The sequence below is a fragment of the Pimephales promelas genome, chromosome 23 (genome assembly GCF_988280905.1).
Source record: "Pimephales promelas chromosome 23, fPimPro1.hap1.1, whole genome shotgun sequence".
NCBI classification, from domain to species: Eukaryota; Metazoa; Chordata; class Actinopteri; order Cypriniformes; family Leuciscidae; genus Pimephales; species Pimephales promelas.
Window position 1 is genome coordinate 489,606 of NC_142791.1, and position 22,489 is coordinate 512,094.

A 22,489-nucleotide genomic window follows, 5' to 3' on the forward strand; every position below is an offset into this window, starting at 1 on the left:
CTATCCGGGTTTGGTTTTTATTTACATCACACTGACGAAACTGTGCGGACGTTGCGTAAATAGCAAACAAAGGTCGCATTGTCGCGGCTCTCCAGAAATACACAGGTAAAAATGTTTCACACGAAGATTAAGCTTTGTTATTTTGATTTAACGGCGGGTTAGCTGTGAAATAATGTCGATTTAGGATTTGAATTGGTAGATTACATCATATTTGCCAAATAATAATCATAAGCCACTTTGAGGGGATTTTTTGCTCTGTATTTTGTTTGTTTTGTTAACCAAATTAAACCTTCAAATTGTCTTCTCTTCCAGCTGATCTGTCAAATGCCTTGTGCAAAATCACGGACAGACAGAGTTCCCTCATTTAGTCAGTTAGGCAACTTTGTTTTTCATGTCTGACAAATGGCTATAAGGGAATCTAGCCAACAACATTGGCTTTACATTGTAAAAAGCAGGAATAGTGGCACCCAAAACAAAGCTTAGACACTCCTTAGTGTAACAAAAACCCTAATGCCAAACACTTTAGGTCATCACAGTCATAGAGATTGGATGAGGGTTGGGGTTAAAATCACATATGGTGGACAACTTCTTATCCATTTATCTTATTAGACAATTTCTCTGTTTTCGTCACATCCTGTGCCAACAATTTCTGTTTGTGAGCTCACATCCATCATGATCATCATGCACATCTGATTCGGTGATTGATTAAGATACACACATTAGTAATAGCTGTCTTCGACATTTGGATGATTTTGTACTTGTGCATATTCATATCACATCAAATGTATGAAATATAAGACTTGAATACTTGGAATAGATCAGTTATAGATATCAAAGCGTTTACATGTTAGGATATCTTATGCATTTTCATGCTAACACTTGACATGTAATACAACTTTTATATGAAAAAAATTAGAAAACCTTCAGATGTGAGAGGTCAGAGTGCAGTCAGGCCCATCAAAATACAACCTGACATGTTTTTGTAGGGAATTAGACAAGCAAATCTTCAAATAATTGTGTGGAATGATTACTCATTGTACCAAAGAAAACGTGCTGCATATATAGCTGAGTAAATGTGTATTACATGGACCTTAAGATAAATATTTTAAACTAATACATACAAAACTAGTCATGAAAAAAGTGCAAATGATGCAGCAAAATCATATTAAACACTGACAAGTTATATGGTATTACCATGTTCTATTTTTGAACATATATCATGGTAATACCAGTGTTATTTTAGCATAAATTGAGATTATATTTTGAATTCATTTTAATGTAAGTTTGAATAATTCTGTTTTTCATCATTTTTATTATTAATAGTTTTTATTAATTTTGTTTAATTCATTTTAATTCAGTTCAAGTTAAACTCAATGAAAAAAAGTTTCTTGGCAACCAGCTGAAATAAAATAATTATTTTTTATATTGTATTTCAGTTAACATTCAATTAATTTCAAGTAATGAAGGTGTTTTTTTTAGTTAACCATATTAACCCTGGGTACAATGGTATTCTTTGAAATACCACAAATACTATAGTACACGCAGAATGCAGATATCTCATTTTAATCTATATATATTGAATGTAACTTCAAAATCAAAGGGAGAACAGGGTATCACAACTGATTTTTATTGGCTTGTTTTATCGAACCATAACACACAGAGATACATCTATAATAAACAATGAAACTGTACAATTATACTTGATATCTAAGTCCCACAAAAATATTGCTACTGCTGGTCAGAACGCTTCACAACCAAAGAGATGTTTCACGTAATGACTCGTTTGTCTCAAATTTCCCATTTTAATAATGTGTTTGGATATTAAAGAATCGCTGGCTTTGCAGAGATAATTCATCCCGTGTCTGCCATCGGTACCATGACACAAACTGGACTCAAAGCCCCCCAAAAACACAGTTGTTTCACAGCAGTTTTACACATTTATTGCGGTACTATCACAGAAGAGACAAAATCAATACACACGAAGCACAGGCCTGACATGAACTCCAGTACTAGAGAATATGTTTATTTAGCAGAAATGATTATGGAGAACTGCAGTTAACATATGGAACACAGCTTACAAATGTTCTACAAGTAATCTTTCGCCTTATAAACAATAAACAATGAGTTATTTGCCCACCCCTCCCTCCCGCCCTCCCCAAACACGCATTACAGGTTACACAAACACACACACGCACACAAAAAATAAAATCCCTCATAAAGCCAATGGAATGTTAGTCATACGGACAAGCTCGTGAGATGTCCGGCTGTCTGTGTAAATGACCTGCCCTCTCCTCTACCGACTGCAGAGAGGGCCAAAATACTCCGGTCGACATTTACCATGACGGTCGTTTTTTCTGCCCAATGTAAAAATGCTGGATATGATGACATCACTTTCAAAATGTTTCTTTTCATCCATAAAAAATGTGTCTCTACAATCAAACTACTAAAAAACCTGCCTTTAGAAAATAGTAGATAAAAATATTCCCCTGAATTGTACAAGAAAAGAGGTACAGGGAGTGCTGGTAAAAGATGAGACCTCAGCAAAGTTATTCCCCGTCTTCTCCCTTCTTGTCGGCGTCTTCCGTTGCCTGAAAAACATCATGATTGGAGTTAATCACATCGGACGTGTTTTTTTTCCCACACAAGATCGCAAATCGTTTAAGGGTGTTGATTTTACCTCTTCGTCATCTTTCGATTCTCCGTTTTCTGCGGGCACCTCCTCTTTCTTCTCCTCCTCCTTGGGCTCCTTGGGTTCCTTTGTTTTCTTAGGTTTGGCAGGCGCCTTCTACATTGTGTTCAATTAAAGTTCATTTTAATGGTCTATAAATCCATTCAGGTTTTTACCATAACTTTTAATTAAGCAGTTTCCTTACCTTTGGCTTAGGTTCAGCCTTTTGGGGTGTAGGTTTCTAAAAAATTAAAAGAGGTATAATACATGAATAAATAAAACAATAATTGTCATATTGGTTAAATTAATGAAAAGTGTATATAAAAAAAAAAATCAACGCACACTCACGTTCACCAGCCTCTCCGACCTTCTTTTAGGCTACAAAGCAGTAACAGGATTAAACCATACCATATATGTACTTTGATGCAATAAAATATATATATTTTTTATATAATTAAAACTTTATTTCCAAGCAAAAAAGTAGGATCTGCTTACCTCAGTGACTTCAGCATCATTGTTCGCCTACAGGTTAAAAAAAAGAAAGAAAATAGTGTTATTCTCAGAGGTCCAAAATAATCAATCAATGTAATTTGATTTTTTTTACACCAGTTTTTTTTATTTTATTATTTATTAAGGAATTTTATTTATTTGGGTTCGGATTCCTCTCAACAATTCCTTTAATACTTTTATGGATATATTTGAAGGGAAAATGTACATGTCTTGAAATGAGAAATAAATGTAACACAATTCTCGCAAAAGGTGTTTGACTTTCCGTTGACATTTAAAAGCAGCACAATTATGTGACGAATTCACAGTTTTAAACCTTTCCTGATTCTCTTATTATAACTTTAGTCATGTCTGACTGAAATTGAATCAACTGCTTCTGTTATGTTGTATTAAGGCTAATGAGTCTTAAATCATTGTAGTTACTGACTGGTTGTTCATGTCAGAATGAGTTGAATTTACATTAATTAGCCTTAATACAACAACAGAAACAGTTGATTCAATTTCAGTCAGACATGACTAAAGTTATAATAAGAGAATCAGGAAAGGTTTAAAACCGTGAATTCGTAAGTGACTTTAGTAACAGCTCTGATTGGTCCATAAAAAAATAACAGGCTTATAAAAGTCACTCTTTCACGAAGCGAAATACGCGGTGTGTTTATGATTCACTAAAAAAAGAATCGGCTCATTAGAGTCATTCGTTCGGGAATCGGATATTGGTCTCTATTATAGATCGCGAGGTTTGGTTTTGATTCATTCAAAAGAATCGGTTCAAACGATTCTTTCGTTCGAATAAAAGAACTAGTCAGGCCACGCTGTACAAGAGTCGGCTCGTAAGAGTCATTCGCTCCGGGATCAGACTAAATGGCTGCTGTATGTTTCGTACTATGGATTGGGTATTTTTCTTGAAGTAACGACTCTTAAACACCCAGGCAGCAATTCATCAATGTTTATGTCCTGCCGCCGTTTGTCGACACTGTGCTGTGACTGCTGTCCCGTCTTTTTTTATTGCAGTCTTGTGTGCACCGCCCCCTTCATGCACACAGACTCATTCAACGCTGATTAATGGAGATTTGGCGCTCGCTCCACGACATTCCCGCCATTCACTTTCAAACACAACATCCCGAGGTGCACAGCCGCGAGGGAAAAAAACACTACAGAATATACCAGAATAATAGGAAACACCAAACAGCGGCGCTATATGTGCAAGAATACCGCCATTGCATAATCTACCACTTACACGATCAAATATTTCGAGACGCGATCGTGCAAGCCCTAATGCAGGAATTAACTCCCTAAAGCACGACTATGAGCTGGCGGATAAAATATTGCACCGCCTGTCACTGTGTTTTCAGAACCACAGAGAGTTTTAAATCATCGGGGTTGCGCGAAAGGGCAGCCATGACACTAAAAACAACGAGCCTTTACAAAGACATGTATGTGGAATTTCAACCGACCCAAATAAAAATAAAAACCCCAAGTAATAAATAAATAAATAAACATTCAATGCAACAATTTGATTTGGTGTCCTGCGCGCGACGTCTTTAGGTTGCGAATCTGTAAACTGCACATTAGCGAAAACTAAGATCGTTAGTTACACCCCCTTTGTCTGATGCATGTCGACAGAGACTTCATCTATTTGTAAACAAAAACGCGACAAACATAAATAATATATATATATATGCACCGATCATACCGCGTATGCATGAAAATTAAGCTGGCTTTAATTAACGTTAACTCCGACGGAGAGAAAAATCTCAGCCGCGCGCTCTCAAATCAAAACACGCGTTTAATAAACACAAGTATGCAAACACAAAATTGCACGCATACCGTTGCACTATAAGAAAAATCAGCACATTTGCACGCAACATGTATGCACTATTATTTTCATTCCTTTTTTATACTGCATATTCTATTAAAGATGGTGCCTCGATATATTAGGAAACCAATGCGCTACTTACTTTGCTCCTTTTAGGCATGACTGCAGGTTTTTACAACTCGCAAAAAAAATCACGGCGTTTAAAAATGCAAGATGCACGGATTTAACGCTGAAAAACAGACGACACTGTGACTTGAGCTCGGTTAAAGATTCACACAGTATAGGAAGACGTTAACGCTCGTCCGAAACAAAAACCTGCTCAAACCGGATTGGATTCTCCTCCTCCTCCTTCTTCTTCCCTATTCAATTCATCACAGGCCGACCTGACAGCGAATTTACGATTCCCACTATGGCGAAGCCTCGTCTCATGAATATTAATTAGACCATGGTGACGTTCCTTGATAACCTTCCAGTTACATCATTTGGTTATTATTCATGAGCCATGCCATTCTGGTAGTAGGTTTCGATCATTGGTCAGCAGAATTGCGTCCCCTTGCCAACGACAGCCTTTAAGCCAATCAGAGCGAACGCCGTTTTTGTAATTAATTATTCATAAGGAGAGTCTTCGCCATAGTAGGACGATCATCTCGTCTCTCCGCCTCCTGCTCCCGGTGATTGGCCTGCGGAGAGCCACTGCACATTTTCAAATCATAGCAAGATACCCGTGTGGGCACTTTTGCATGTCAATCAGTTGCAATAATATTCGTTTTTCAATGACTTTAGAGCTGGCGAAGGGAGATTATCTTAACTCAGCTGTTGATTTGAAAATGTTTGGGAATCCAAATCCATATTATCTTTAATTTCCATGCGATTAGATCTTAAATGTTGCGCAATCAAAGGCTTTTTTTATATTTTTATTTTTTTTTACATGGTTTCCAGATGTGTGGGAGTTATTTTAGGAGCTGGATTTAAAATGGACCTCGGGTGTGTTGTGTTTTTAAAGCCCCCGCGTGCATGTTTTAAAAAGGCAGAAAATGGCGACTGTGCAGTGCAGAGAAAGATTTCACTTCTGTGTCACAGACCAAATGCTCCCGTTGTTGAAATCTATAGCGCAAAAAATTGTGTAAAATAAATCTATTGCTAGTTCCAATGGCATATTCTTATTATTTCTGTCTTCGGCGTGAAAATGAAAATATTTATAAAACATTTCAAGTTATATAAAAATGGATTATCTGTCCACTTAGATTTATAAAAGTATAACACCCAGCCCCCTCACCCCAAAAAAAAAAAAAATGATTCATATTCATGAGGTAAACCTGAAAATGCAATGAAAATAAAAATGTGATTTCCAGATGTGGAAAGTAATGGAAACATAATCAAATGGCAAAATCCATGATAATGTCTTAGTGCATGTATCAAAATTAATCCTCCGTCGGGCCACATTGAAGTCTTTCGAGAGACTTTCGTACACAAATAATTTAAAAATCTCCCTATTTCAAGGATTGAAACTTGGCACACATACAGGCAGATGTTATTTTGCTGAAACTAGCATAGCAATGCACAGGACATATAGGTTTACCAATATATGCACACAAATGCACTGTAGTTTAAAACATCTCAGTGCATATGATGATATTCGTAACACCTCTGTAACCTTTTATCAAGAACCTTTTTTGCTAAGGTTCTTGAATTACCTATATAATTATTTTGAGATACTATATAGAAAAAAACACAATGTTACAGGTTCTTCAGATTAGCGTTTTGTGTGTTTAGTGTGTTCATATGTGATTGCTAGGCTTGTCTGAGTGGTTTTTAGGGTGCCGTTGTGTGGTTGTTATTGTAGCAGAGGCAAGCTAGTAAGAGCTGTGTGTTTAAACCTCACTCATCTAGCCCAAGAGTCATGCTAGCAACTGACGCTAGAAACTGCGGTCTTCAGTGTCCTTGTTAGCGCACCCACCTCCTCCTATGCTGCGCTGGAGACGACGATTCGAATCCCGCACGGAGCGGGTCGAGTAGCACCAGTAACATTTGGTGCCGTGACCCAGACGTGAGTGAGGTTTAGGGGGGTGAGTGTAAAGGCCAATTTAAACATTTATACATTCATACAACATTCAGACACAATAAAGTTAAAAAAAAAAAAACACAAGCAGGTTATAACTGTTGTGTTTTATGTCATAGATCAAAACGTGAAAATATTTAGAGGCTTTGTTCAAAAAACCCATAGACTTCAGTGCTAAAATGCTAACTCACTTCTGCGTTTTGGCCTACAAAGTGATGTCATAACTTCAGCACTACATGTGCTAGGGTGTTCAGAGTGGTTTTAGAGTGCTGCTATGCATTTACTTTTGATGTCCCAGGTGGTTTTTAGTGCGTTGCTATGTGGTTGCTGGGGTGTTTGGGGTGGTGCATAAATGGTTAGATCTAAATAATTATAGTATAAAATGTGATGGCAACAGCCTATTAACCCCTTTTCAGTTATAAGTGGAACGTTTATTTTTAAGGGATGCTCCGCAACATCATGAAAATCTGTCACGTCCTCGACCACACTGCTATCTCCTTGTTCAGACCCTTCCGATTTCATGGCCATATCACAGCAACTCCCTCCTCGACTTTCCCCTCCCCCATGAAAACCTTACACCCCTTTCTATAGGCAGCTCTTTCAGGCGGGAAAGTCTCCATGAAGTTCTCTCATGTCTGCTCCTGTAGGACTGGAATGGGGGAGGGGTGCAGTGGGTGTGGCCGCTGAGTTTCAGGGGAAGGAAAGGGGCACTGAAGTGATCTGCGCCACGCACGATTACAAAGCTACTAACTAAACATACATGTGAGAGTGAGATCATTGTGCATGTGTGATTACATCAGAGAGAAAACACACAACAAAGTGTACAATGAGGTCCTTACAAGTCATGGCCACAATCTGAATGTCCTCAGTGTTTGGTTTATCTCAATGGTTCACATGCTAAACGCCTACAGCACATACTGCAAATGTGTTTACTTACAGTGTCAAACTATGAAATTTCAGTAACTTATTAATATAAAAACTTAACAAGACTGAAATACTACATGTTGTTGCTTTTTTTAAGCGGTTGCTTGTTCTGGGTGGTTTCTAGGGCGTTGCTATGCATTTACTTGGGTGTTTTGAGTGTTGCTACGTAGTTTCTTGGGTATTATGCATTATTGTTGCTGCGTTTGCTGGTGTTCTGAGTGGCTTTTTTAATGCATTTCCTGCCGTGGGGTTGCTCATTTATTCTGAGTGGGTTTAGTGTGTCGCAATGCGGTTTCTAGGATGTTAGGAAGCCGTTTGCACATTGCTATGTGGTTGCTGGGTGTTTTGGGTGGTTGCTAGGACGTTGCTAGGCATATTGGCCCAAGTCAAAAGAGTAATTTTGACTGTCCTTTCTTTTCTTTTTTCTTTCTCATTCTTAATGATGATGTGGTGGCTTATTCTAAGTTACCACATTAGTATGTGTTTTTTTTTTATGGCAGAAACTAATGTTAGCCTATACCATTGCAAATTCTTTGCAAGGAAAACTTTTGTAAAGATGCATTGTTAGGATCAGTATGAATAGATTCACAATGGGACGCGTTTGATGAGTAAGATTAAGATACCCAGGTCACCTTGAGGTATTTCCAGTAGCTTGAACAAAAGCCTCTTTGAGGGGCAGCACTTCCTGTGGTTCATCCAACCATCTGCCACAACATCTTACTCACTCGACCGCCTTTATTTTACGCTCTCTGTCATTATATAATTTGAACACTGACATTTAATTAGGACCTTGTAGTAAAATCGTCCAGGCTTCAGTTTTGATTTGGTTTGAATGTCTGTTTGGCTCCACCCAGACTTGTACAGGCATGCAGAAGATGATGAATAATAAAAATGTTAAACATTATATTTGTGGTGCGGCCTAAAAGCCTACCAGTAGTTGACTAAGAAAGGTTAGCAATGTGATTAGGCAAAAAAACCCACAGAATTATTTTTAGGCACACATAGAGATTAAACTAGCTCAGCTTCACTGATGAGGTCTTGCAGAAATGACTACGGCCACAGACGGCTCGAGTGAACTCAACTTATTTTGGAAGTGCAAGTGCAACTCAGTGACTATATGGATCAGTAAGTGGATTTCTCCTCGAGCGAATGGCTGCCTGCCCATCTGGACATGCACGTAAAGCCCAGATTACACAGAGTAATGGTTATGCAGCAGGGGTCAGTGGGAGGGGAGCAGACAGAGCTCATCGCCAGTACAGTATTAAAAAAAAAAATATTTAACCCCAAATATCAATGAAAACACATTATGTATTTACAGACATAATGTTTTAAAGTTTTGTTTTTTTTTCAGTACGAAAACGAACCACGCATAATATATAATAATATAGAAAAATTACTTTTTTTTTTTTTTTGGCGGATTTGTTATTGATTACATTTGTACAACCACAGTTTTACTACAAATACCATGGTTAACCTAGTTAGTGTTGCAAAACCATGGTTCATCATGGGTGCATTTGGTTTTACATGTTGGAACTGTCACGTTAACATTTTTGCTCACTTGACGTTTTTCCCCCAAGGTTCAATGTAAAATACATGAAAACTAAAATATGACTGATGTAAATTACATGAAAACTAAAATATGATAATTGTTATGGTGCATGCACACTACTGTTGTCAACAGATTGATGTAGTAGAGCTCAAGAAACAGCTGTGAACAAGTATCGCTTTAACTGGCAGACTGACTCTCTTAACAGCTTTAGAGATTTCTTAGAGTTGCGCCCTTAGACAATTGACATCATGGCTGACCAACTTTTCTTTTGTGATTAAGCTTATTGTCTCAAACCTCAGTGAAAGCACACAACAGGTCTAATCATGGGTGAATTAAAGAGATTAACAAGGGACTTTTGTAACTTCAGTAACTCTAGATGATAATGAGGGACACAGCAGTGGATTTAAAAACCCTGTAGTGGTATTGGCACCTTCACAACATGGTCAGTCAGGGCCGGACAGTGTCTCTTAGCCCCCTCCCCCACCTTTGCGATATAGTCTATTTCCTGTTTGAGGCACAGATGTCTATAGCTTATATTCTGCTGTTTGTGGATTAGATCCACAGCACCCCCCGGTCAGCCTGCGAAAGTGATTTCATTTTAAATCCCAATAAATATAAGGGTAATTTCACAAAAAAATTAAAATCGACAGATCATGCTGGGTAAATCGTATGAAGCCCCCTAAAACAGGGTTCAGTTTATTTCTGCTTCCTTCTTTTTCATAATGTTATCTCCTTAATGCTTAATAGCAACACAACACTATGCCGTTCACCATTTATAAGGCTTTATGTCGAACAGACACCGGAAAAAACGCCATTTTCTAATGTTTTATTTTCTGTTTTTCCATGTAGGAGCGCATTACACCACTACAGGGCGACAAAAGCAAAGATATCGTAGGGAACGCTAGTGTTTGCATTTGAGTTGTGTACTCTGAGATTGATGTAATTCTCCACAATACAGGACTGCACTGCAGACAGATTTCTTTCTTTCTTTTTTCTTTTTTTGCATGAAAGCTAAAAAAAAACCTTGAGACTTGGCACTAAAGAAAATTCTGTAGGTTGGTCGATCTAAATATGTGGTGATACACATAAAATACTTGATTTTTCAGCAAAGAAAATATTAAAAATATAGCTATAATTTTACAGCCTACTATTCTAGTATTATAATATGAAGCTGTTTGACCCAAATATTGTTTTGCTACAACTATTAGAATTTGCCATCTGTCTGAAAAATCTTTTATGGTAATCATTTTATTTAATTATTTAGTTGTATTTTTTTTTTATCTCCAGCATGAGCATTAATTATTAATGCAGGGACTTAAAATAAGTCAAGCAAAATATGCATATAAAAAAAATGCATAAATAGAAAGAAATTTTTGAATGAAAAAAAAAATGAAAATACAAAAAGTTGTGTGAGAAATTACTTCCAAGGTCAAAGATCATAGGGAGGTGATCAAATTTTTCTATCTTTTTTAATGCTTTTTTAAATGCCATGAACATCCTACACAATGTAAAGAAAACCTGAACAGTGAAAAGGAAAAAATAAACAATTATACAAGATTAAAAGTGTATAGCCTAGTAATTTCCCTTTCCCTTAAAAAAAAATTGTGTTACTCTGTTAATTAGTTAAGTGCATCGCTGTAGTTAAGTGCATTGTTTAATGTTCATGTGGCAGATGAAAAGTAGCCTAATAATATTAAAATATTAATGAATACTCACCATCCACTTTTATGGGAAACAACGTCAGCATTTTGTAAGCCAGAAAATCTTTTTTTTTTTTTTTTTTAAGGTCCCTGTGAGGTCACACTTCCCCAAAGCTCAGAGCCTGTGAGGTCGCCTCCGTCTGGGTCCCTGTGCCAATTCTGCTTTGCTCACCGATGCAGGAAATCGAAGAGCTCGACAGGAAAATCTGCAAGATTTCAGTCATCACATTTTCACAATTCACTAGTAAGTTTTCTCGCAGCTCTCTGAAGTTTTCCATTCTGATGGGGCGTCGCAGCATTCTGCATTCATAATCTGAACACAAAGGAAGATATTTTGAAGAATGTTGGAAACCTAAAAGTTGATGAGGCTCATTTCTACCATACTATTAGTCCCTATGGGACCCATCAACGGATTGGTTTACCAATATTCTATTAAAATGTCTTCTTTTGAATTTTCCTTTAAGTGGGTCAAAATCCTAACCATAACCAAAATATCAAAGCATTTGATAAGCCTACTCTTTTTAAAACTATACAAAAATGTAGGCTACTTCTTTTTCTAAAAATGCTAATTCCATTTTGGCAATTCTAGTGACTGAACTATTGGACAGCTGTGCCCCTGCTCGAAACCTTTGTCTTTGACCTTGTGCTGTTTCTCTCCCTCCTATTGACTCTAATCAAATGTGTGACCCGCCATCTCATGGCTCTCCATAGGTGCAGTTCACACTCAATACTGATAAAGAGCCTCACTGCCGCCCCCTGCAGGCTGACTCGCACCTGCCCCCTCTGCATTAACTCACTGCCGCCCCCTGCAGGCTGACTCGCACCTGCTTTGATATTTTAGCCATAAACAAAAGAAGTAGAAAGGCACACTTTTACTTAGTGCCAATGTTGACTCGTCGATTCATCACTCTGTTGAGAATGTCTTGTGTGTTAACCCTGAACACACTCTGGGTTGGCTGACCTTACTCTCGGACACATTTGGGTCAATCAACCGAGAGTTTAGGCCGTGTTTGACGGCAATATAACCTTGCTTTCTGGATTCAGTTTGATTCTCAGGAAACACCAAATCACAAATGTCTAACATGAATGCACAAAAGTCACTTTGGATAAAGGATCTATCAAATGTGTTAATCTTAATAAATGTATATTTCTCAACTTTGTACATTCCTCTTTAAGGTTTGGTTTGGTTTTATCCCAGTGATGGAGTAAAGCTGGTTGGACAACAGTCTTAGTTAGTTGATTTATTGTCATTGGAAGGTGTTTCCCTGCAGGACAACAAAACAAAACCAGTGTTTCCTGGAGCCACAGGGCATATAGTTTTATGTATGAAGACAATTTGTGTGTCATGCTGACTGCGTCATTGTTACGTGTTTGCATAAGTTCGTCCCTGTATACAAGCAGCTGATGCCCAGGTAACTAAACTAACAGAACTGCCCAATAGCCAGAGACTTCCTGGTTTCCTCAATGTCTTTTTTGTCTTTAGGGATGTGAACATCACCTGTAGAAGTGGCTTTGCACAGACAGTGATGAAGATTTGATAATAAAATCCCTGTTGTTGACACTGTAAACTCATTTTTTCTTCAGTGAAACTGGGTGTGTTTGTTTCAGAGGATAAATCAACTGCGTTCAAACACATGGCCTGAACACAAACAGATGAGTCTTGGGCTCATGCACCCCAACAGACAGAAGAACACCTTCTCTGACATGTCAACGTGACTTCAAATCCTCACGAGATCTGCAGACGTATGCAAAGCAGACAGGCTTGTTGGGTTTCGCCTGCATGGTGATGTTGGCTTTAATAACACGACAGGCTGGACTTTGGCCCATCTGTAGGCCGACAGGTGATCTTACGAAGGGCCGTTTCTCTGTTTTACTGGATTAAACCCTGGTTCTCTCCATGGCATCGTTTGGAGGTATGTTGTTTCAAGATATTAAAGTTCTTACTATAGACTAACTTTTAGTTTCAGTGAAAGGAGCATGTGGTTTAAAAAACCTGAAATCTGTCAAACCTGTTCTAGGGTGTGAACTAATAATGTAGTATGACAAAATGTACTCATGAGCAATAGCACGTAATTATTTTATGATGTATATTGTGATATATGAGTTAATAAAGATAGAAAAGTAATGTTTTGAGCAGAAAAGCTAAACATTTTGAAAAATTAGAAAGATTTGCACATAATGTTCATGACAAAGACACACCTATTAAACAAAAGCAAAGGAGAAATTCCTGACGCTTGAAATCAAATTCCAGGGTTGTGTCCCCACAGTTGGACTGCCCTGTTTACAATGATGTGCATTTATTTTAGGATGCTGGTGTGACGATTACTAAGGAAATATGGATGTTTTTAGACTGGGTCTTTTTCTTCTGATCACCGTGGGTGAGTTTTCATCTTCAGCCACAGTCACGCATTGAAATAAATACATTTCTTAATCAGTAAAAAGTACAAATAGATTTTATTTTCAACAAGATACATTTGCTTGTTTTTTTTTTTACTCACTAGTAAAATGTGTGTAAACCACACAAAATTTATTCTAAAATTATTTTATTTGAAAACATGTCTTGTTATATTACACAATTACAAAACCCACATCCAGGTCAACTGGTTAGGAGAATGGATGGATGTATGATTGAGAAAAATATTTTCAAACTGTGGAATACTTTAATAGAGTTCAATTTGTAATTTTGATTTACAGACTTTGAAAAGTCATTGAAGTTAGTGCCATTTTATAATGGAATGGAGACCGGGGCAAGTTGTCACTTTTTTATTCTAGTCTATATTTCTTAGGGCAGGTAAATATTTGATCACACTATATGAAACTGTCATTTATTATTGTTTTAAAATTGTAATTATTAAATTGTGTAAATTGAAAACATTTTAACTTAAATGGTTTTTTAAACCTAAATGACAAATATATGATGACACATTTTACACACACTAATTGCTAGAAAAAAAAAACATTTGTCATTTTAACACACTTAAACTCCACAAATTTGTGTAATTCATTTTGGACATTTGACAATTAAATCATTGTGACAACTAGCTCTAGTTTTAAGTTTTGCTCAGTTCTTTATTAAGGCACTTTTGTTTCATTTCAATCGGGAAAACCAAGAGAAGGTCTAAAATATAATTACATATCTATAATGCTTTTTACTAGAACAGAATGACCATCAGATTTGTCATATTCCCAGCAGGAGTGTCCGCGGAGCTCCAGCCTCTGAATGCCGCGGTGCTTCGTGGTTCCGAGGCTCGGTTCAACTGCAGCAGAACTCTGACCTCGTCTGTCATGACCTGGACAGTCAACGGAGTCTTGGTTGTCACCATTACAGAAGCATCTGGAGTGCTGAACCCCACAGAACGTTTCTCTGTCACAAATTTCACCACGCCTGGAAATTACAAATGGGAGTTTACAATTCGCAACGTTCAGAGAAGCGATACTGAAGTCGGCTGTCAGTTAACGGACGAAGGGATTCAGACGGCCACTCTGTCTGTGCAAGGTGAGCTTGTGAATCATTTCACCTGGTCCATGACACGACGATACACCTTAAACATATGACGTGAGTTTTTCTGGAGTATAGAAAATGTTTACAGATATGACAGAAAGTGAAATATGATAGTATGAGATGAGAGAGCAAGTGTTAAGTGCATATTACACGTTAGAGCGTTGTTGCTGTTCACGGTCAGGGACTATTTTTTTTAGCGGAAGGACGGCTTTAGTGATTTTACTTCATGAAAGTGGCACTATTACATATATTTTTTTTACTGTAATATTTTTATTGTGTGGTAACCGTTTTATAAAAGCAAAGGTACTCGAGGCAAGTGCTGTATCCTGAATTGTAGCTCGGTCGCGTCGAGCCTAACAACGCCCTTCGGTCGTCACTTATTCACGATACAGCACAGCCTCGAGTGTGACACAATTAACTTTCTATTCATCAAAGAATCTTGAAAAATGAACCGAGGTTTGTAGTACAACTGTTTTCAACTGTTGTTGATAATAAAAACAAAATCAGAATGGTTTCTGAAGGATCATGTGACACTGAAGACTGGAGAAATGATGCTGAATTCAACTTTGATCACACAAGTAGCTACAGTTATTTACATGGGGACAGCTGAATGTTTTTGAACTGGTTTTCAATGTTTAATTATCCTCCACATCAGCGCCTACCTTCTTGGTTAAAGCTTCGTCTTTGAGTCTGAGTGAGTTCCAGCCCCTCTGTCCATATGCTGATCTTTTCTACAACCTTTAAGCTTTACTCAGCAATTTTATGCATGACAGAGCGTAAAATACAGCATGAACATTCCCAGAGAGTCTCCTTAAATATATCTTTGCTAATTATTGCCCTCATCAGCACTTAATTAACCCCTGTGGACCAAAACACATCAGGAGTAATTGTTTCTCCAATGACCAAACTGAGACTTAGGAGTTTCACTTACCATTTCAACAAAGTCCCAAACTGTTGTCAGATTTGCCAAGACAAAGTCAAAGATCGCAATAGAAACTCAAATATTCTCTCCATATTTCTCCCAATCCAAATTATATTCATTATTACATTTATGATATATTATTTTATATTTTAATATTACTTTAGTCTACTCATGGGAAAAGAGTAAACACCATTAACTGTTGCTTATTAGGATATTGGCAATTATTTATTGGTAATTACTATTAATAAGCATAATTAGAAGTTTACTGAGGTAAAAGTCCTAGTTAATAGTGAGAAGTGTACCCTAAACTACATGTGACCAAAATAACTTACATTAGTATGTTTAATTTCTTTCTATTTCTATTTCTCGTCAGCTAACATGAAACGTTTTCAGAACATCCAGTCAAGGTTTGAAGGAACGGCCGTGCAGTAAAGTTAATAAAATAAAATGTTCATTCAAAGTTATCTGGTGTTTAATAATGTTCTTGAAACATTAGCACAAAAACGTTATTTAAAATTGGCCTTTTTTCCCCCTGAAAGGTTTTAACTTCTAATTATAAATTAGAATGTTCCCTTATTGTTTGTATTAAAAGAAAGATTAAAGTTTTTTTCATAACTTAATGGGAACATCAGCAAAATGTTCTTAGAATATATATTTGTTATATTCTTAGTTGGGTTCTTACACTGACCAATAACTGTCCTGAGATACGAATGAGTAATAAAGCAATAAAATGTTCCTCAACTGCAAAATAAACGACGCGTTTGAGGAACCCTGTGTTTCTCGTTCATTCATTCTTTTTTACGTTAATTTAAGATGCTTGTCAGATGCAACATCAATGTTTTGTTCAAATCGGAAGATTTCATCATAAAAAAATCTCATAAGAAGTTTGATGTTGTTATTCCATGTACCCCCATCAGAGTCTTCAGAATCAGACATTTCAACTAGAAAATAAGCCAAAATTGGGACATTTTGAGTTTGTCAGTCACATACACTGATATAAGTTCTTCATTCTTGAATGCATTATTATAAGTGAATGTTTTGCTCCAGAACTGTCAGTGTTTTTATGGTGGACCAAAGAAAGTACAAAGTACAAGGCAGATGTTATCAGCTCCACCTGTGAGTCACGGCTTCACCTGTCCTGCGTTCCCGTGGGAAATTATCCGATTACATCCCAAAGTGCAGATGATCAATAATAATCTACTTCTTTATTTAAAGTGGACCATGTTTCAAGACATGCTGAAGCATCACTAAAGCAAACTCACAAATCCATAGTGATTATGGCAGAGTGTGTGTTTAGGAGATAACTCTGCTCTGTTGTTCTCCAGAGCGTGGCAGCGTCGAGATCGTTGGTGGAAATCAGACTAAAGCGGAGGGAGCCCAGGCGGACTTCCAGTGCCGGGCCGTGGGCTGGTTTCCCGAGCCCAGCATGTCCTGGTCCGTTAATGGAGCGGAGCAATCCTGCAACAGAAGCTCTGTGACGCAGGGAAGTGTGTTTAACTCCAGCTGCACGTTGACGGTCACTGCCATCAGAAACTCTTCTGTTCAGTGTCTGGTCACGATCCCTGCCCTGCTCACGCCGGAGAGCAACACGGTCTTTCTGACCGTCAATAAGATCAGTAAGTTTTTCATCAACAAATATATTAGATCATAAATTCTAGTAAACAGGGTTTGATTCCATGTTGTTTTTACAACCACAAATCAGAACAGTTATTGCAGGAACCGCTAGAGGGCACTGCAAACACCGATCCAGCATTATAATCAGAGCTCTGCTGTTTGACCCTTTAAAGGGTAACTAAACCCCTGACTCTAACTAAAAGCCTGACTCCGCCCACTGGCAATATTTGAAAATTCTGAAAAAGTGGGCAGACCCCAGCGGAGATAGAGGGGACGAAATAGATGCTAAAACACTCTATCCTGATCGTTTTCAATACTCACAATCCCAATTCCTGACTCCCTACAGTGGTTTTGATGACACAAGATGGTTTGTATACTGCCAAGGGCGTAGCTCGCGTGGTGAGCTGAAACCTGCGTACGTCACGAAGTGCGGAGAATTCAATTGCAGTAGCCACCGTTCAACCTGAAGAGGGCAGCACTGAGACGCTTTTATGGAACACTTTATAAACAAATGTCAAAAAAGTTACTCGAATCAATGACTGGTATTAATAAAGATCCATTCTTACAGATCATTAACTAAAAAAAGTTGGTTAAGTGTTTAATTACTCTTTAAAATGATGCTTGATTCTCTTATTTCTTTCTTTTTATTAAACAGCTAAAAGAGACCAGACAGTGTTGATCGCGATCACTGTTGCCTTCAGTGCTGCTGCTCTGTTGTTTCTAATCATCTATGGAATCGTTTTCTTCTGCCTTAGAAGAAAGAAAAGTGAGTATTTGTGGGGATGGACCACAATTTCCATTCTAGTTGCAAGTGTGTTACTAACTGGACCATATAACTAGACAAACAACATCTTGTTTATGTAATTCTTGATCTGGTAACAACTCGTTTATTTCTTCTTTTCTGCAGAATCAGGCTATCAAGAGGAGATCAAGAGGTGAGAAACGAGCTTCAGTGTGTCTTTCGGATTTAGGAGGGATTTGAAAATATAAAATAATGTGAAATTGAGCAATCATAGCTTTTAATCTCTTTATTGTTGTAAGTGAGTCACTAACAGGTCTGAGCTCCCGTTTCAGGGCACAAGTCCAGGCCCAGAACAGGACGCCTGCCTCACAAAATGTGCGAGGACGGGACAACCGAGGATATATTACAGATGGACATGATGGTGTGTATGCATAAACAAACACACACTATCATCACATATGGGCATGTACTGGTTTGACCTAAATTATGTTGAACCAAAGTCTTTGTGGTGTATTCAGGTTTCACCTGAATTTTATTTATATATATATATATATATATATATATATATATTTTTTTTTAATTATATATATATATATATATATATATATATATATATACAGTACATATATATACATTAGGAAATGTATGTATATACATTAATTCAGGTTGCACCTGAATTTTATATACAAAGTATATATATATATATATATATATATTAGGGCTGTGCAAAGATTAATTGCGATTAATCTCATCCAAAATAAAAGTTTGTGTTTACATAATATATTTGTGTGTGCTGTATATATAAATACACACACATGCATGTATATATTTAAGAAAATTTGTTATTCATATATAAAATATTTATATTTATATAATATAGATTATGTATTTATATATATATATATATATATATATATATATACAGAATTTAAGCACAAATAATTCTTAAATATATACATGAGGTATTTATATATACAAAATAATTAAATACAGCACACACATTATGTAAACACAAACTTTTATTTTGGATATATATCTCGCTTGTTTTTTTTGAATAAATAAAAATTATCAAATTTATTTAATTTAATTTAAATAACTAAAACAGTGCAGATCAGCCCAGAATATGATGCACTAAATGGTTAAGCATTGTATTTACAATGTTTTTCTATGGAAAATGCTTGCATTTATATTCTGGGTTTATCTGCTTGCTTGTGCATTGTATGCATCATTAATAAGATGTATATTGTATTTGGTCTTATATCATTGCCTTACTACATTACATCACATACTGCCTTTGCAACGATAACTGGTGAGCAATGGAGGAATGCCTGTGTTTGCCCTCCAGTGTCCTGTATAAGACATCACATGGAAACTATGAATAAGTGATTATTGCATTCAAAATCTGTTACAAAAACCTGCACACAAGAAACCTCATTTTACTTTTTTTCATTGCCATGTACTTTAATGTCAGGATTCAGTTTGAATGAAATATAAACCATGATATTAAATATAAACTTCTCTTTCCTGCAGGACACACTACCGACGGAGTCTGGTTTACAAACTTTAACAGACCTCAGGTGAAGCTTAAACTCCACATGAGACCAAAACTTCACTTCCTGATCTAGTTTTAAACGATCAATCAATTATTATTGCAAAGAAAAAGCTAAGTGCCCCTATTGTGCTTTTTCGGATGTTCATGTAGTGTGTCATATAGCTGTTTGTGAATGTAAAAGGTCTGCAAAGTTTCAATGATCATAATGCACAAAAAAATGAGTTATTATCTCCCAAAAGAAAGAACTGATTCTGAACTGCCTGAAACGAGTCATCCCGCACAATACACTCTAAAAAATATAGAGTTAAAATATAGAGTGCTGCAAATTGGGGCAGCGTAATAATCTTTCATCAAAATATAACTGTTAAAATCCACTTTGCACCTAATATTCTCTTGTGAAATATGCAATATTGTGGAAGTAAAAAGGGTTGTGAGTGTCTTTCATGTAAACTTCAATATTTCGATGCTCTTAACTTGCATGATTATTTGTATGTATGATACAAATCTTTGTTTTTTCAGAATCTTGATGAGTTTTTTGAAGAAGGTCCCAGGAAGCACAGGCACATGACCCTCGTATAGAGACTGCTGGGATTCGCAGAAAGCAGATGTTCTGGCTTTCTTCTCTCTTGTGCATCAAATCCTCATTTTAGGTTTAATTACAGAAGAAAGAAAGCTCGAGGGACTCCATATCAGCACCTGGACTGGATTATTTATTGCAACGCAGAAGCGTTTTCTCAGTGATCTCAGACTTTCCGACCCCACTGAATACTGTATATTTTTACCAACAGTGTATGTTTGACATAATGAGCTGACATATTTCCATATTTAACAGATAACATGATCAAAATAAGTGTGGTTGAGAGGTTGGTTAAGATCCACCAGTGTCTGATTCGTCATATGAACAAAGTAGATCAGATTTAGTGTTGCATGTGCACAATGCATCAGATGCGTGCATTCCCACAGCAGGTTTGTTTGAATCATCCATTGAACATCCTGTTTTCTCCAGAATTATAAAATCATCAGCATATGGCACAACACAACACACCCCGTGAGAGATTTGCTTCCTGTTTTTTGGAGCTGCTTACAATAACACCAAAGATTTTTTCATGTGAAGTGTTTAGAGAGGACCATCTTATGTGACACATCACGCTTCACGGAGCACGATGCGGTTAAAGAATTAATCCAAACCACTGATCTTTAACTCCCCGCAGGAGAAAACTGCTTAAACTGCTCAATTACATTATTTATACAGGGAAGTGTCATCAAACGGATTGGAACTATATGGCATATCACTTCAAAATAAGAAATTCAGATTAAATTTACTAAGACCTTGTTGTAGTTTTCACCACATTTCTGCAGCACTAAAATCTATAAAATGATTTATAAGGATTTTAAACAACTATTTTAAAAACCTAATTAATGTGATGCAAAAATGGGCGTTGCACAAACCTTGTTTTTGGCTCTTATTGTTTTAAGCTTAAATCTCAGAAAATGTTATTAGATTTATGTTTAAAACGCAAAAAAAAAAAAAAAAATGCCAGTGAGATATGTTTACCTCAATTTTTATCTAATTCAAGATATGCCCTTTAATATCTCACACTGGTTTTATTTTTGCTTCTCAGGATGTTTGGATATTTTATTCTGGAAATAAAGACAAAATCCTGATTAAAATCCTCATAATTATATTTAACTAATTAAATTTTGTCTGATAGATACCATATTTATGTGAGAATGGTTCTTAGCAATAAACACATTTTTGTACATTTATTTGTATTAATTTGTCAAATCGTAATGTGTGTGTTTATACAGTGTATATCAAACATGTTGTTGGTCCCAGTATGAGGAAACCACTTACTCAATATTCATATTCAATAATGTTTTATTGAAAAATGAAAAAATACAGAAAGTTTTCTGTGAGGATTAGGAGATTGAATATACAGTTTGTAGATACAGAACAAAAATCATGTCTGGAAAGTCGTAAAACATGAAATGTATTTCAAGAAAAATCTGTTAACTGTGCGAGCGTGTATAGCTATATTTGCTACACCTAGACAGCTATTACGGGCATCTTAGATCAAGTCCTAATTTGTTTAAAGGGGGAAACATGACATCTCAAAAAATACCAGGCGAACTCACAATTAAATAACATATATTTAAAATCAGCAACAAATATCTGATATGAATTGTCCCGTAAATGCAGTTTCTAAATTAGTCCCCATGCTGCCTTACCGCAGCGCGATTTTATTCGCGCCGAAAGGCAGTCTGGATAGCATGGCAACATTTTCGCCTCATTTAGGGAACCAATCACAGAACGGGGAGGGAGCAGCAAGACGATGACGACATCTATGCGACACAGTTTGTTTATATCTATGGATTCAACATGGCAGCAGACGCGAAGCTACCTTTTGATGCAGCCTTAGATATTGTTTTAAGTAGCTTAGAATGCAAGTTTATTTAGAAAAAAGAGCCGCTTTTGGCACTTCGCGAGAGCCCAGTCGTTATTGTTGTCTCGCCATTAATCGCCCTAATGGAGGACCGGGTATAGGAGGCGGTCAACCTTGGAATATCTGCCGCTCAGCTGTGTCCCGAGAAAGAAAATGCGATAAAGTATTGTCGATACCAACTTCTGTTCGGCAGTCCCGAGGCCTGGATGAGCGCAAAGTGGCAAGACATGTTAGCCAGCCACGGAGTTGTACCAACCTGCAAGGCATCGTCGTCGACGAAGTCCATTTAATTTATAAATCATGGTAAGTGCTATTTATTAATATCATATTGTCATTATGCCTGTAGACTACTGTGGTTGTCACAGTGCCACTATGTTGTGTTGCTTTTCAATATCAACGTACAGCTAAGTTACTGCTTTAGCATAACTTTCAGCTGTGCACACGTACCCGATTAAAGTTCTTGACACTTAAGTCATTAAATTAAAAAAAA

General features: G+C 36.8%; 2 protein-coding genes across 4 annotated transcripts; one reads left to right on the plus strand and one right to left on the minus strand.

Moving 5' to 3' along the window:
* The first annotated feature begins 4 nt into the window (after nt 1–4).
* Nucleotides 5–21,240, plus strand: igsf5a (immunoglobulin superfamily, member 5a). Of its 2 annotated transcripts, none has more exons than XM_039675694.2 (11): nt 5–105; nt 11,310–11,467; nt 12,808–13,136; nt 13,530–13,601; nt 14,414–14,719; nt 16,973–17,263; nt 17,917–18,027; nt 18,169–18,196; nt 18,336–18,424; nt 19,534–19,580; nt 20,075–21,240. In XM_039675694.2, the coding sequence occupies exons 4-11, from the start codon at nt 13,559–13,561 to the stop codon at nt 20,132–20,134; spliced, it is 975 nt and encodes a 324-aa protein (XP_039531628.2). In that variant the 5' UTR covers nt 5–105; nt 11,310–11,467; nt 12,808–13,136; nt 13,530–13,558; the 3' UTR covers nt 20,135–21,240. The 2 variants fall into 2 exon arrangements, with proteins under 2 accessions (XP_039531628.2, XP_039531630.2); XM_039675696.2 differs by having other exon boundaries at nt 14,417–14,719.
* hmgn1b (high mobility group nucleosome binding domain 1b) lies at nt 2,209–5,414 on the minus strand. Of its 2 annotated transcripts, none has more exons than XM_089126324.1 (6): nt 5,134–5,309; nt 3,164–3,190; nt 3,011–3,046; nt 2,874–2,909; nt 2,678–2,785; nt 2,209–2,588 (listed from the first exon to the last, which is right to left on the minus strand). In XM_089126324.1, the coding sequence occupies exons 1-6, from the start codon at nt 5,149–5,151 to the stop codon at nt 2,547–2,549; spliced, it is 267 nt and encodes an 88-aa protein (XP_088982450.1). In that variant the 5' UTR covers nt 5,152–5,309; the 3' UTR covers nt 2,209–2,546. The 2 variants fall into 2 exon arrangements, with proteins under 2 accessions (XP_088982450.1, XP_088982451.1); XM_089126325.1 differs by having other exon boundaries at nt 2,327–2,588; nt 3,017–3,046; nt 5,134–5,414.
* Nucleotides 21,241–22,489: the final 1,249 nt, after the last annotated feature.